We start from the raw sequence: 15995 nt of genomic DNA, 5'->3' as shown, positions 1-15995 counted from the left end.
TGGTCGCCTAGAGTCTTCTGGTACTGGCCTATCCCGAGCCCATCCCTTTAAAGCTTTTAAAATTACAAAGCTCTTAGTGACATCAGCTACGCCCTTAAGACGCAAAATGAAAGATATGCCAGCAAGCGTAGCAGCCATGGTCGTTTTGGAAGCTCCCTCCTTGTACCTTTAACACATAAATGCAAGGATGTTAGCACCCTGACCTGCATCTTCCAGATCCCTGGATCTTAAGAACTGGGACCATAGTTGCCATGCCGCTTGATAGGCTCATCTGGTTGATGGTGCCAACTCTCGCTCAGCCAGTCCCCTTATGCTGGTCTGATGATCTGCCAAACACAAAAGGGACATGTAATTCCAGTACTGTTAGCACCAAGGGCCAACTCTCTAAAATGGTGCCACTGAAATCTTGAAAGGGCATCAGCAATGCCATTGTTTACTCCTGGCACGTGACGAGCAGTGAAAGAGATATCGTGTTCAAGGCACCGAAGAATGACACAAACCTGCCATAGCCTTTTGAAGTTTACAGCAAAGACCCTGTGTCAGGCGCCGCCTGACTGCCTGACCGTGCGTCTGGTTGCTATGCAACCAGACGCATCACTTCCGGATCCCCCCTGCCATCTGACTCCTCGCTGTATGACGCGCCCCGTTGCTAGGCAACGGGACGCTATGTGGATTCCCGGCGGCAGGTATGACAGCGCTGCAGCGCTGATGCTGATTGGGTCACCACACTATTTAAACCTCTTCCTGTCCTCTAATCAGTGCCAGAGTATCAGGTCTTCCTGTCTCCAGCGTTTGTGTGTACCAGTTGCTGTATTTGTTCCTGACATTCCTCGTGCTGCTTGTGACCCTTTTGACCCGGACCGTTTGACCACCCCTATCTGGATCCTGCCTTTGTACTGCGCTCCCTGAAAGTTACCGACTCGGCTTGCCTCACCATTCTTCTGGATTTCCCTTTGTACCTCCTCTACCTGAACGTTGCTGAACCGGCCTGTCTGACACCCCCTTGTATCTCGCTGTGGACTCTAGGAAGGACCGCGACCTGCGTGTCCCTGCAGCGGAGTCCATACTTCCTTGCGGGGGTTCCTGGTGAATACCAGGGGCACGTTAGACTCCGCGCCTTCCTCTGAGTTGCGCCAACAACAGCAGGTACCCACTATCAGTCATACACCCACTACCAGTCGTGACAGTATACTCTGGCCATGACAACGGAGGGGTCTGGTGAACCGTCTGCTCGTGACCTACTCCTGCATTTGGCTCAACGAGTGGAGCAACAAGAAGCAGCCCAAGCGCATCTTCTACAATGTGTCCAAGGGATTGCTACCCGCTTCGATACATTTCAGAATGCTGCACCCGCTACACCAGCCATAACCTCTGCGGCATCCACAGCATCCAGTGTGGTTACGGTCTCTACAGCGGCCTCCGGTGTACGCATCCCGACACCCGAAAAGTTTGACGGTGATCCCAAGAAGTGCAGGGGCTTTCTGAACCAATGTGCCATTCAATTTGAGTGCAACCCAGGGGCCTTTTCTTCAGAACGCACCAAAGTAGCCTTTCTCATCTCCCTCCTCAGTGGTCAAGCCCTTGCCTGGGCCTCACCTTTATGGGAACAAGGGGGTCCACTTCTTAATAACTCCAACTCTTTCATTGAAGCTTTCAGGAAAGTCTTCGATGATCCCGGAAGAGTTGCTTCTGCAGCTACCAGCTTGTTAAACCTCCGCCAAGGTGACCTGTCCGTGGGGCAATACGCAGTTCAATTTCGAACCCTGGCTTCCGAGTTAAAATGGAATAACGAAGCACTGGTGGCAACCTTTTGGCAAGGTCTGGTGGACCGGATTAAGGATGAGCTAATTTCCAGAGAACTCCCGGCTGAGTTAGATTCTCTCATCTCCATGTGCATCAAGGTGGATTTGCGCTACCAAGAGCGCACGCAGGAACGCTCTCCTGGCAAACGGTTCATACCACGGCTAGCACCCCAGTTCCAAAATCCCATCCTGCCAGTGGACGAACCAATGCAAGTAGGACGCTCTAAATTATCCCTTGAAGAGAGGGAGAGACGCTTCAAACAACGCCTGTGTCTGTATTGTGGAGATCCGGGACACCTGCTAAGAGTTTGTCCCAAGAAACCGGGAAACTCTTCCTCCTAAACGGTGGCGGGGAGGCCGTTTTAGGAGAATCCACAGTTGCTCCCTATTCTAAAGAAAATTCCCCAGAATTTCAGATGGCTGTCATCCTGAGCACCCCCAAGGGTACCTTTTCCACCACGGCCTTTGTGGACTCCGGCTCCTCCGGGAACTTCATTTCGGCGGATCTAGCTTCGCAGCTCCAAATACCCCTAAACCCATTGCCCCAACCGTTATCTCTGACGGCAGTCGACGGAAGTCGTGTCACTCACGGCTCCATCTCCTCCGTGGCTTCTCCTGTTCGGTTGATGGTAGGAGTACTTCATAGCGAAATGATCCAACTTTTGGTGTTGCCAAGGTCCATTAATCCCCTCATCTTGGGGCTATCGTGGCTGAGAAAACATTCTCCTCAGATGGATTGGGACCACGCTCAAGTTATGTCGTGGGGTTCAGGATGTCGCTTTGAATGTCTGTCTAGAGTCTTGCCTCCAAAATGTCAAGTAATGGCTCATTCCGAGCTAACCCACCTTCCTGAGGCCTATATAGAATTCCAAGATGTATTCAGTAAAGTGGAAGCGGAGATCTTGCCTCCTCATCGTCCCTGGGATTGCGCTATTGTTTTATCTCCTGACCAACCCATCCCCAAAGGGAGGACCTACCCTTTATCTCGTCCAGAGACGTCAGCCATGTCTCAATATATTTCAGAAAACCTGAAACGGGGATTTATCCGCAAATCCACTTCCCCAGCGGGTGCAGGGTTTTTTTTTGTTAAGAAGAAGGATGGGTCTCTTCGGCCTTGTATTGATTATCGTCCTCTCAACCGCATCACTGTCAAAAATCGATATCCACTACCTCTCATCTCCGACCTCTTTGACAAACTCAGTGGATCTCAAATCTTTTCCAAACTAGATCTCCGTGGGGCCTATAATTTGATTCGCATCAAAGAAGGAGACGAATGGAAAACGGCCTTTAACACCAGAGATGGACATTTCGAGTACCTGGTGATGCCCTTCGGCCTCTGCAACGCCCCAGCCATCTTCCAAACCTTTGTTAACGATATCTTTCATGACCTGTTATACACTTCTGTGGTAGTGTATTTAGACGATATATTAATATTTTCTAAAGATCTGAAGACTCATCGGGAACAAGTAAAGGAGGTCTTACGTAGACTCCGGAAACATCACCTCTACTGCAAGCTGGAGAAATGTGTGTTTGAGATTAGCCAGGTACCTTTTCTTGGTTTCATTGTGTCGGGTCAAGGTCTTTGTATGGATCCCACCAAGGTGTCAGCTATTCTGGACTGGCCTCAGCCACAAGGCCTTAAAGCTATTCAAAGGTTCATCGGCTTTGCAAACTATTATCGCCAATTTATTCAGGGATTCTCCACCATTATAGCCCCCATTACAGCTTTAACCAGGAAGACTGCCAACCCCAGGGTTTGGTCCTCGGAAGCCATGTCTGCCTTCATAACGTTAAAGAAAGCATTTTCTTCAGCCCCAGTTCTGTCCCAGCCAGATCAAGAACGACCTTTCTTCTTAGAGGTAGATGCATCCTCGGTAGGCATTGGGGCGGTGCTTTTTCAAGAGTCTCCGGCTGGCTCACACAACCCGTGTGGGTTTTTCTCCAGACGATTTCTTCCAAGTGAATGTAATTATGGAATAGGGGACAAGGAGTTACTGGCCATCAAGGCGGCTCTGGAGGAATGGCGACATCTGTTGGAGGGGGCTATATTTCCTGTTACTGTGTTTACCGACCATCGGAACCTAGTGTTCATTCAAGAGGCTCGTTGCCTTAATCCTCGGCAAGCCCGCTGGGCATCCTTCTTTGCTCGATTTAACATGAAGCTCACATTCTGCCCGGGAGCCAAGAACGGACGTGCCGATGCATTATCTCGCTCATTTGACGATTCCGATCGTTTAAGACCGTTGGTTCCTCAGCATATTATTGATCCTTCTAATATCGTAGCCCTTACTAGGACCAAAACGTCCTCTCCTCCTCCAGGCCGGTCATTCGTGGAACCCCATCTCCGTCTCAAGACCCTGCAGTGGGCTCATTCATCCCGCATTGCCGGCCATGCTGGAATAAAGAAGACAACATCTCTGCTTTGCCGACGCTTCTGGTGGCCTAATGTACGTGCCGATGTTGGGAAATTTATTGCTTCCTGCACTACTTGTGCTCAACACAAAACTTGTAGAAGAGTTCCGGCAGGCCTTCTTCGTCCACTCCCTATCCCCGATGCTCCTTGGGAAAGTGTGGCCATGGATTTTATCACAGACCTACCCCTCAGTGCAGGGTTTACCACTATCTGGGTGGTTATTGATCGATTTTCGAAGATGGCACATTTTATTCCTCTAACTGGACTGCCCACGGCCAGTCGTCTGGCAGATATCTTTATCAAGGAGATATTCAGACTACATGGTTGCCCGAAGGAGATCATTTCGGACCGTGGAGTCCAATTCACATCCCAGTTTTGGAGAACCTTTTGTAAGAGATTGAACATAGAATTGAAATTCTCTTCGGGATACCATCCGCAAACCAACGGACAGACGGAGCGAATCAATCAGGATCTCGAGACATTCCTCCGCTGTTTTACCTCCGACAACCAGAATAAATGGTCTCAATTCCTTCCTTGGGCGGAGTTCTCCCATAATCAACACATTCATGAGTCTACCGGATTCTCCCCTTTCTTTATTGTATACGGAAGTCATCCTGTGTTTCCGGATCCTTTTCCAGTGTCCTCTTCACCGGTTCCAGCCGTAGATACTCTTTATCGGGAGTTTTCTCTCATTTGGGCTAAGACTAAGATGGCTTTACTCAAGGCTACTCAGCATCACAAAATCTTTGCAGATCGTCATCGGAGGGCCACTCCTCTCTTAAAGGTGGGAGACCAAGTATGGCTATCCACCCGGGACCTAAGACTAAAGGTTCCTTCTATGAAGATGGCTCCTCGATTTATTGGCCCGTACACCATCATGCAAGTCATTAATCCTGTATGCTTTAAATTGAAACTTCCTCCTTCTCTGAGATGTCATAATACTTTTCATGTCTCATTACTACGACCAGTGGTACTCAATAAATTCTATCGACCTCCCTGTCGTCCCCCACCAATACAAACCTCTTCTGGAACTGAATTCGAAGTCAATCGGATCTTGGCCTCTCGCATTCTTCGTGGCAAACAGCAATTTCTTGTCCATTGGAAAGGATTTGGCCCAGAGGAGAGATCATGGGTGGACAAGCAGGACCTTCACGCTCCTAGAATTCTCAAAAAGTTCCTTCAAACAGGAGGAAGAAGAGGAGGGTATACTGTCAGGCGCTGTCCGCTACGCCCTTAAGACGCAAAATGAAAGATATGCCAGCAAGCGTAGCAGCCATGGTCGTTTTGGAAGCTCCCTCCTTGTACCTTTAACACATAAATGCAAGGATGTTAGCACCCTGACCTGCATCTTCCAGATCCCTGGATCTTAAGAACTGGGACCATAGTTGCCATGCCGCTTGATAGGCTCATCTGGTTGATGGTGCCAACTCTCGCTCAGCCAGTCCCCTTATGCTGGTCTGATGATCTGCCAAACACAAAAGGGACATGTAATTCCAGTACTGTTAACACCAAGGGCCAACTCTCTAAAATGGTGCCACTGAAATCTTGAAAGGGCATCAGCAATGCCATTGTTTACTCCTGGCACGTGACGAGCAGTGAAAGAGATATCGTGTTCAAGGCACCGAAGAATGACACAAACCTGCCATAGCCTTTTGAAGTTTACAGCAAAGACCCTGTGTCAGGCGCCGTCCGCACGGCCGCCTGACTGCCTGACCGTGCGTCTGGTTGCTATGCAACCAGACGCATCACTTCCGGATCCCCCCTGCCATCTGACTCCTCGCTGTATGACGCGCCCCGTTGCTAGGCAACGGGACGCTATGTGGATTCCCGGCGGCAGGTATGACAGCGCTGCAGCGCTGATGCTGATTGGGTCACCACACTATTTAAACCTCTTCCTGTCCTCTAATCAGTGCCAGAGTATCAGGTCTTCCTGTCTCCAGCGTTTGTGTGTACCAGTTGCTGTATTTGTTCCTGACATTCCTCGTGCTGCTTGTGACCCTTTTGACCCAGACCGTTTGACCACCCCTATCTGGATCCTGCCTTTGTACTGCGCTCCCTGAAAGTTACCGACTCGGCTTGCCTCACCATTCTTCTGGATTTCCCTTTGTACCTCCTCTACCTGAACGTTGCTGAACCGGCCTGTCTGACACCCCCTTGTATCTCGCTGTGGACTCTAGGAAGGACCGCGACCTGCGTGTCCCTGCAGCAGAGTCCATACTTCCTTGCGGGGGTTCCTGGTGAATACCAGGAGCACGTTAGACTCCGCGCCTTCCTCTGAGTTGCGCCAACAACAGCAGGTACCCACTATCAGTCATACACCCACTACCAGTCGTGACACCCTGCCAATGAGAATGATTCTACAGGCAAAGTTAAAAAGGCCCAAGAGTGACTGCACTTTGTGTAATGAAGATGAGGTGGCGCTTAATATACTGGCAATGGAGTCTATCATTTTAGTTATCTTATCTAATGGGAGCTGACAACAACCGGCCAATGAGTCTATTTCAATCCCCAAGAGCGATAGACAAGACGTAGGACTTTCCGTTTTATCCTTTGCGATAGGAACGCCTAAAACAACGAAAAGAGCTTGGGCTGATGCTAATGTTTCTTGACATAAAGCTGAACCCGCAGGGCCTATGATTAGAAAATCATCTAAGTAGTGAGCTATCGCTCTGTGCCCCGTACCCGCTTGAATGAAGAAAACAACTGAATATCTCGAAAAAAAGTGCACATGAATTAGCACAACCCATTGACAAACAACAGTCGATGTAAAGCCCGCTCTGGTGTCTAAAGCCCATGAGGCTAAAGAAATCCAGGTACAGTGGCAATAAACGGAATGCTGACTCGATGTCTACTTTTGCCAAGAGAGCTCCTACACCGACCTCTTGGATCAGGGCAAGAGCTGACTCGAACAACTGGTGACTGTGCAGTGCATCGTTTACTGATCGTCCCGCTGAATAGGACAGGTGCTGAATTAACCTAAATTTTCCAATTGCTTTTTTGGGTACCACACCTATTGGGGAGACAACCAGATTGGGCAAGGGAGGATTCCGGAAAGGACCTAGCATGCGACCCAATTTCACTTCCTTAAGTATATTCCCGGTTACGGCCACAGGGTAAATATTGGTGTATTTTAAGTTTCTGGGGAAAGGAAAGTTAACAGTCCTCTGAACCGGAATTAGAAGGCCAAATGTGAAACTGATTCTTAACATGTTTGCAGCCTCCTGATCTGGATAGAGGCTAAGCCATTTTTCCATGTTTTCTAGGTTAATTGGGGATGGTGCCTTGGTGAGGAGTATATGCCTGTGCGCCTCTTCCTCTTCCAGCACTAGGTATGGGTCTGGGGCAGGGACGTGGCCTTCTGCACGAGGAGCAGATGTGCCGATACTTGCAAGCTGAACCTTGGGGACAAGAACCTGAATTTAATGCAAAACTCTTGTTCTTGCTGGGGAGGGGTACTTGTACCCTCCTCGCTGACGGAAACCGCCTTGGAGCAATAGTGTTCGATGATTGGCTACTGGGCCGCATTAAATCTAACCAGGTAACTATATCTTTAAATCCTAGAGGAATGCTAGCTCGGCCGCTCATCTCCGTCTGAACATTTCTTTGTAAGCCCTCCAGATGATGGGGCCGTCTCTGATGCGCATATCGCTGATAAGGTGCAGATAGCGCCAAACCTCAGAATGCTCGTCCGGCCTATATTCAATATAAATGGCAGCAAAGATTCTATAACCATTTACCCAATTTTGAAATGTCTTATAGGCTTCCTTGCCAATCCCGTTCTTCTTACATGCGGCTGCCAAGCTTTTCCTACCCATCTCAGTAATAGTGAAAGTGTCCACATGAAAACTTTTTTTAATTTTGTCCCTGGCGCTAGGCCTAACACTGCATAAGAGAGCAGGATTCTCAGTCCTACCCATGTCGCCCGCTCTAATTCCCATGGAAGGACCTACGGTCAGATCAGACTTGCTTGCCTGATTGCCTAATAGTTTTGACTGCAATACTTTAATTAGCTTGTGAGGACCCTATTCTGAATCAGATGAGTCTTCGCTGGTGGTAGGAATCAAGGGACTAGTGCTACGTGTCAAATGTGGTAAAGGGAAAACCTGCTCACCAGATGTTGCAGGCCCAGCCAGGTCCGTGGAGATATTTTTTGCTGCTGTCTCTGCTGCTTGCTGGATGTTACTGACTCCAGAGGGATCTGAAGCAGCAGTGGTTTGCTTGGATCCACTGACCTTGGGGAAACTGCTTGGGAGGTATGATGCCTTTGGCTAAGAAAACCCATAGAGGGAGGAGATGGGGGATTTTGATATAAATTCGATAGAACGTACCTACTCTGAAAATCAGACTGCATACGAGGTCTGTTGGGAGATGTGGTATGGGCAGTAGGCGAAGTACCGCATTGAAAATGGCTTGCAGCATTTCCCTTGTAGCTGATGGTGTTAACGTCTGTAAAGTTTTGTCTGCGGTAAAGGGACCTGCGAGCAGGGGGGAGGGTCTCTGAAAAATTGTGCTCCCCATGTGGATCCCCTTACATTATTGGCAAGGAAAGGACTACGTGGAAAATATAGCTGATGTGGAGCAGGACGGGACAGCTCACGACTGCGCCAAGATTGTGTTGGTATAGGAGGGATTAAAGGCAGCACGGTTATATGTGCCTTGTCTGCTTGTGTAAAACCTCCCTCTGCTAGTTGGCTAATTGTCTGCACTCCATTTATTGAAATAGCGGCAGGGGGGTGGCGCTGACTTAAAGCCACTGTATTTTGCATTAACAGTCTTGTGGGGGACAAACTTATTCCAGCTAGGTGATTGCTTCGGCGTTTGCGGCACACTGGCGCCCCAGAGCGAGACTGAGATACCAGTCTCTCTGGTACCGCGATCTGCGCAATCACCGGAGCATCAGTGTGCACTGCCGGACCGTGCACATCGATGAAGTTGCGCCTACTACTGCGCCCCGCAGGTAAGTCCCTTGGCTGACTAGAATGGGGGAAGGCAGGCATGCTAATGATACTAGCAATGTCGCTGTCGGAACGAACGGGGCGGGGAGGGACATTTGAGGAAGGCAGACTAAGATGGCCACCACAGGGGGGGGAGAAGGGGAGTGGCCTAAGCACAACGGGCGGGTGGTGATTCTTTTAGGACGGGACATTATGGACAGGGTTGAAAAAATGTAACAGCTAGAGGGAAAAGGAGATGTTAAAGGGGAAAGAATAGAACGAGGTCTTAAAGAAATAAAAGAAAGGGGGGGGAGGCGAAGTTAAATAAGTGAATTAAATCACAGGGGAAAGAAACAAGCTGTAGACAAATGTGCTAAGCAATGCTAGGGATATACAGAAATATTCTTGCAATAACACTGAGTAATGAATCAGAAATAAAAACCAAGCAAATGAGCAGATTTGTGAATACAAATCCTTATCTGTCTCTACTAAGTCTTTCCACGGATCTTGTGAAGAAGAGTGAGTCAGCCAGGAAGTGATGTCACATATAAAGCAAACTCCAGGACACTCCCCAGACATATTCATTGGTCGGCCTGGGAGAAGGATTTAACCCATGCAGGTATGTGTAAGATGACAGAAGCACACATGTACACCATTTAAGTGCTTTCATCTATAGGCACTCTCTTGTCATAATCAATAGGCTGCCATTGGCAATAACATCTCCAGGCAACCCGTTAGTTGCCTTGAGAGCAGCGGGTGTGAAATGGAAATGGGCCGCACCAGTCCATTTCTAATTGGAGGCTTTTATCCAGCCCCTGGCAGATAAAAGTCTCCAATTAGAAAGCCAGAAGATGGGATGCCACCCTATACTCCGAAGTAACAAACCTGTGACCTGGAGCAGGAAAAGGCTGTACCCAGAAGATTCAGATATTGGAAACTAGAAGTCAGAACTGTCAGGTTGTTATGGCCCATACTAAACTGATTAAGAAATTGTAGTGTTTTCACAATTAACTTTAACTGACTGTTAATAAATATGGTTTGCATTGGTCATCTCTTCTATGTTATATCCACAAGATCACTCTATGCATGCCCATAACTGGACCATACACCACAGAATGTAGCCATGTTCAATTTATCTTTCAGCAGAAAATTGTACGCTCCTTTGAGCAGGGCTTTCTCTCCTCCTTCACCACTTAACTCAGCTCGCCAGCTACCCTGCCTTCCTCCTCGAGGACCCTCTTCCCCCTGTCCCCTCTTGCTCCCTTCTCTTCACCCTGGGGGTCTCCCTCTCATCTGTGCCCTCCCTCCTAGGTGCCGTTGCTGGCTGACCTTCCCCTCTCCCCTCCCCTCTAGCTGTGTCTTGAGCTCACTGAGTTACTGTGATTATTGTTTACTGTTCTGTGCTGTCTCACCTCGTATTGTAATCTCGTTTGTCCCTGTACGGCGCCGCGGACACCTAGTGGCGCCCTATAAATAAAAATTAATAATAAAAAAGGACAATTATTACAGTCTAGAATTTCAGGGAGGGAATGGGACTGGGAAAGGACGTGCCAATCGCGAGAGTATGCAGCAGTGTCCGATTCAAGCTTTGGGCATCTCTCACGTCCTTGTTTTTCAGGCACTCCAGCTACAGTTCTAGTGCAAGTGCCGGTTACTAGTGATGACGGCCGAGTATGTATGCGAATACATGTGTTTGCAATCAGGATCAATTTGTTTTTCTTTCTGTGCGTTCTTTTTGAGAATTTATTTTCCACTTATGTATTGGACGTATCCTGCAGTGTCCTGTGTCTAGCAGAGCAGAGTAGACCTGCCCCCGAACTCATCACCACACATATCTTAAGGTCTGCTCCTTGTTGAATTTGGGTGTATGGGTACCTAATTTATGTGCGTTTTAAAACAAATGCACATTGCGCCCAGTATGTGTGCCCTGATGAATCAGGCCCCTATATCTCTCTTACCATAGTAAAATTTGCTATTTTGAAGTAGTAAAAAAGTGTTGCACATGGTAGAATATCTGCATGACGATTCCCCTTATGAGTGAGCTAAGATGAGGATAGTAAACTGCGTAAGCCTCCTAGGAAACACTAAGGCAGAGTGAAAACAGATATTCATTTCTGTATATTCTCCTCCACTCTTGTGAACTGTTGAAATATGGTGGGTCTTTTATCTGACACAATTTGTATCTGTGGGATATGGAAGATTGATATATAAGTGGACTATTTTTAATACAATTTTAACATGTTCTACTTGAGAGTTATAAAACATAAAGCTAGTAAATTTTATTAACGGCAAATAAACAAAAATGTTCATTGAAAAAAAGATATTACCCTTACAAGGTAGTAGATATTATAGAAAATATCTTTACTGCTATAATTACAGAAACCAAACAAGGAGAGAAAAAAAATGTTTACGAGTTGTATACGCAATAAAGACAACCATCCAGAAATCAAAATGTTTTTATTGGTGTGTTTCTTTCACTCCACAAGTTGCGATATTCATTTTTTTTATTTTTTTCATCATAATTTTTTTTCTGCCTTTTTTTTTTGTAGAATTTTTCTATGTACGATATCATGTTCAGTCTTTCGTACTACACGTTTTTTTTTTTGTTTCGTTTTGTTCGCTTGTAGAATGGCGTTCGACCCATTTCTGGTTTTGGCATATGAAAAAGAAAATGAAGGAAGGGGAGAGAGAGGGGAGGAGGGGGCGGAGAGGTATTTAACCCTTTCGATCATGTCAGACTCGGGGGTGGTTTGGGGTTGGCAACAAAAGACAGCGACACAGCAGAAAGTGACACACACGTGTGTATGGAGCTTAATTATGTGCCACAGACGTGTTCCTATCTCTTCATTGATCCGATACCACCTCTGTCTATTGTGGCAAAAGGAAATTCCTTCAACGTAAAAACATCTATTCATTAGAGTCCATCCATTAGAAGTGTAATCTCTCAGTAAAGTCAAAAAGATGCCTACCTCTGTGGAGGTGTCTATCTTAGTGGTCCGTGGAACTTTCTCTCTTCCATGTTTGAGGTTTTTACATTAGTATCTATAGTGGTACTTTAAACCCATTTCATAAGGGGCTTTTCATAAATAACATTTTATATTTATAGAGCCTTTGAAATAAAAAGCTGAGAAAAATAGTCTATATAAGTGCTGTATTCTGTTCAGGGGGCAACATGCAAGTAAGTTTTTCTTAAGCCATCTTGACAGTCAATGGAATGTCCTTTCGTCTACACAGTACAGAAAATATATATGCTGGACACACTTAGTCACTATGGCAGTAGTACAACTGCTTCTAAACTCCACTGGTACAAAAGGTTCTAGAAGTGACTCCATGGTTACAGCTCAATGTGAATGAGATTTGCGGCTTAATTGGAAACAGATTTTTATGGTGGTGATTAGTAAACAAGTAAGGCCACGTGGCTTGTGACGCTTATCTCTGCCCACATATAACACCATGTATTCCCGGCCAATGCACCAAAATGCTAATTTAGTCACTTAATTGATTCTCACGAGAGCAGGATTTTTGCTGTTTGAACCATGGTAGTGTGTAAGATTCAGTTGTATGCAGGAAAGGCAACTCTGCAACGTGACACTGATTTTTAGCACTGGAGAAAAACTTAACAACATTATCTTAGGATATAACACCATTATTTTCATGATCAGAAAGGAGAAAAGTCACAAAGTCTACATATTGTAACGTTGGGGCCTGCAACTCTGTACCTAAACTCTTAAATATGGTGATATCTACACTTCATATATTTATTCATTTAAAGATGTATAGACCTGTACAGAGCAGACATAAAGCAAATATATGATTGTTATATATGTTTTGGCTTTAGCTGTGTGCAGCAACCACAGGAATGTAACCAGAAGCCCAGCAAAACCTGTAGTGAGAATAAAATGGCCAACGTCACCCTTCACTTCAGATTGAGGCACCACGGGGGCCGGTAAAATGATTGTTACAAATGCGCCCCCAAATGTAATGCCTTATTGCACTGTTCCCTATACTTCACGGCCTACGTATAGCAGCAGAGGGCTGGTACATTTCTATTTTTGTTTAACAGATTTTATAGGAGTACGTGTTATGTTGACATAATTTAGTGTTACTATCCATTTTATTCTTCGTTCTCATCCTCAGACCTTAGAGCTTGTTAGTATACATCTTTTAAACTTTGTTATATGAATTGCTGATGACCTCTTTTTCAGTCATTATTGAGAACCAACTTTTGCTTTTTTTTTCAGGCAGGTAGATGATCAAATATAAGGAACCGATGCAATTATGGATCTCTACATGCAAATTAACAATAAATTAAGACAAAGATGGTGGGAAAAAAAAATCTATAAGGTAACTAGAGACACAAGGTGGAATCTTTGGGACTGGTGAAGAAAATCACCCATGATCCTGCGGTAGAATGGACAGAGAGTATGGCAAAGTGCCCATACTGGATACAAAGAAACATTGCAGAAGGCAAACACACATAAATAAAAAAATGCCCCCTACTGACCATTTCCGCACTCCGATATTTGTTTCGGGGAAGGGTATAGGCATCTCCCCTCATCTCTCCCTTCCCCCTTTTAGAAGTTCGTTATTTACAGCAGTCGGAAAGGACACTCGCTTCCCCCATTGTAAAAGTTCCAATGTTCCTCAGTAAAAGAGGCAGGGGGTGTTTTGTGCTTAAATAAAGAATATGCAGGGCAGTTGTTAGTTCATTTCCACCTTTGACTTTTAAATTGTTGTCCCATCTTCCCCGTTGTAGTTACTATCTCCCTGGTAGGTTCCTCTTCCATTTCACACGTGAACCACAATCTCTTCTTGTCTGAATTGATACAAAAGTCTCCCACCCTGTCTTTGGGGCAGGCTGAGGGGTTTGGGTGAGGAGAGAAGGTGGTGGTGGGGACCACTGTGTTTCAAAAGCCCAAGGAAGAAGTTCAGTGTTGAATGGAAGGTGGCACTCTATGGATAAGTATTATATTTTACATTTGTTCAATTTCCATTATCTGCCACTTTTTTGGGGGGAAAGCTGTGACCTTACAAAATTCTGAATGTAAATTTCATAATTTTAGGCAATTTCATTCCTCTATTTTCTCATTACTCAGCAAGACCCGTAGGCTGTTTGGCACCACATATCGAGGGCTCGTGATTAATCCCGCATCAGGTAGTCTCATTGCTTGCATCATTTAATGACACCTGGCATTTCTAACACGATTGGGCTGTCTACAACTATTATAGTGTAATCACTACTCCAGTCTGTCTCTTTTCATTATGTGTTTATGTTGGCTTTGTAACAATACTGTCGGGCTCAGCACCAAGCCTGGATCTCAAAGATGTTCTTGGGGCAAACAGTTATGTTTCAAGAAGTATATTTTTGGCACCCAAACCCCTACCTGATAGTGGTACCCCACACAATGTACAACAATTGCAAATAGACACTAGCAATCAAGAGGAAGTCCAAAAAGACTGAAGCCTTATTTTACCTTCTTCAAAACCAGCTGTCCCAGGCAGTATCTTGTTCTCACATCTGCCCCACCAAAATAGCCCCTATGTAAATACCCCTTCCTTCCATCTGACCCTGCTTTCTTCTGAAATGGAGAGGGAAGGCAGTATCTTTTTCTTTTTGCAGGGGGGTAATGGGGTTGGCGCCATGGGTGGGTGAGTAAGTTCAGAGGCTGGTGATGAGCTGCATCTGCCCGTCGCCCTCGGGCACTGACCCTTCCAGACCCAGAAACCCCTGTGGCATCTGGTAGAAAGCTTGCAACTGCCCTCTGGGCACTGAACCCAGCCGGCCAGGGAAGTACATGGCATCTACCCCCGTAGGTGGGGGTAAACCTTGGTGGCACGGCAGCATTTCCCCAGATGATGGCAGGCCCGGTTCAGGGCTGCTATCTGGGTAAGGAGAGTCTCTGAGGTTGGTCATGCTTGTGTAGAGCGAGTCACGATTGGGTGAGTCACGAGGGGCAGCTTCAGCTTCAGACTCCTCCAGATCACTCTGGTACAGGATTGACTGAGCTCTTTGTAAGAGAAGTGGCTCCTCCAAAGCTTTATACATGCGCTCCATCTCAAGTGTAGGAACCTCTCCACCTTCTCCAATTGCCCCCGATGTCACTTCCTCATCTCCCATGTCTGTTGTCCCTGCATGAGATTTGCCACGCAGGTTGCTATGTACGAGCTCTGAAATGATCATCTTCTCAAAGGCTGCTGCATCTGCAATATTACGGCGCCCTCCACCTTCTCCCAGTTTAGAAGGATCAGGTGGGAAGTCTCCAGCTCTGAGAGAGTAGCTGTTATTGAAGTTACCGTTAAGTGGAAGGGGTGGGAGTGGGTCCTTGCCACACGGATCTCTGCTTAAGGTGTGTTCTGCAAGAAAGATGATAATGACAATGAGTGAGACCTACACCTAGAGCCTGATTCATTAAGGAAAGTAAAACAAAAATAATGAGTAACTTTGAACCTTGGCAAAACCATGTTGCAATGCAAGAGGTGCAAATGAGTTTATTATGTTGCTCATAAGGAAAATACTGTCTGTTTTTCATGTAGCTCAAAAAACCTTCATAGCTTTATTTTTACTCTGAAATTTAAAGTTGATATAGGACATGCCCTACCCCAACTATAAATCTGTCCCCACATTTTAAATTTAGCTCCCCTCTAATGCAACATGGTTTTGTCAGTGTGCAAAGTTACTCATTTTTTGCTTTACTTTCCTTAATGAATCAGACCCCTAATCTCAGCATATATTTTTTTTCTCCCTCAATTTATAGTAGATATGACAACACTATATGCACTGAAAAGTCCAACTCGAGTGCCCAATATCTTATGTGCAAGATTTTCAACAGCAACAAAAATATCTAT

The 15995-nt window shown here is 46.1% G+C and overlaps 1 protein-coding gene across 3 annotated transcripts in view; it reads right to left on the bottom strand.

Annotated features, from left to right (window-relative positions):
* Nucleotides 1-11589: 11589 nt before the first annotated feature.
* Nucleotides 11590-15995, bottom strand: part of ADGRL1 (adhesion G protein-coupled receptor L1) — a 207798-nt gene continuing 203392 nt past the window's right edge. For all 3 annotated transcript variants that reach the window (XM_075206898.1, XM_075206900.1, XM_075206899.1), the window contains one exon: nt 11590-15503. In XM_075206898.1, coding sequence (XP_075062999.1) covers nt 14809-15503 — 695 coding nt within the window. In that variant the 3' untranslated portion in view covers nt 11590-14808. The remainder of the gene's footprint in view (nt 15504-15995) is intronic.

This window comes from Mixophyes fleayi, chromosome 4, assembly GCF_038048845.1.
Source record: "Mixophyes fleayi isolate aMixFle1 chromosome 4, aMixFle1.hap1, whole genome shotgun sequence".
Classification (NCBI taxonomy): domain Eukaryota; kingdom Metazoa; phylum Chordata; class Amphibia; order Anura; family Limnodynastidae; genus Mixophyes; species Mixophyes fleayi.
Note: the sequence above shows the minus strand (reverse complement) of the source record. Positions and strands in the feature narration are given on the sequence as shown.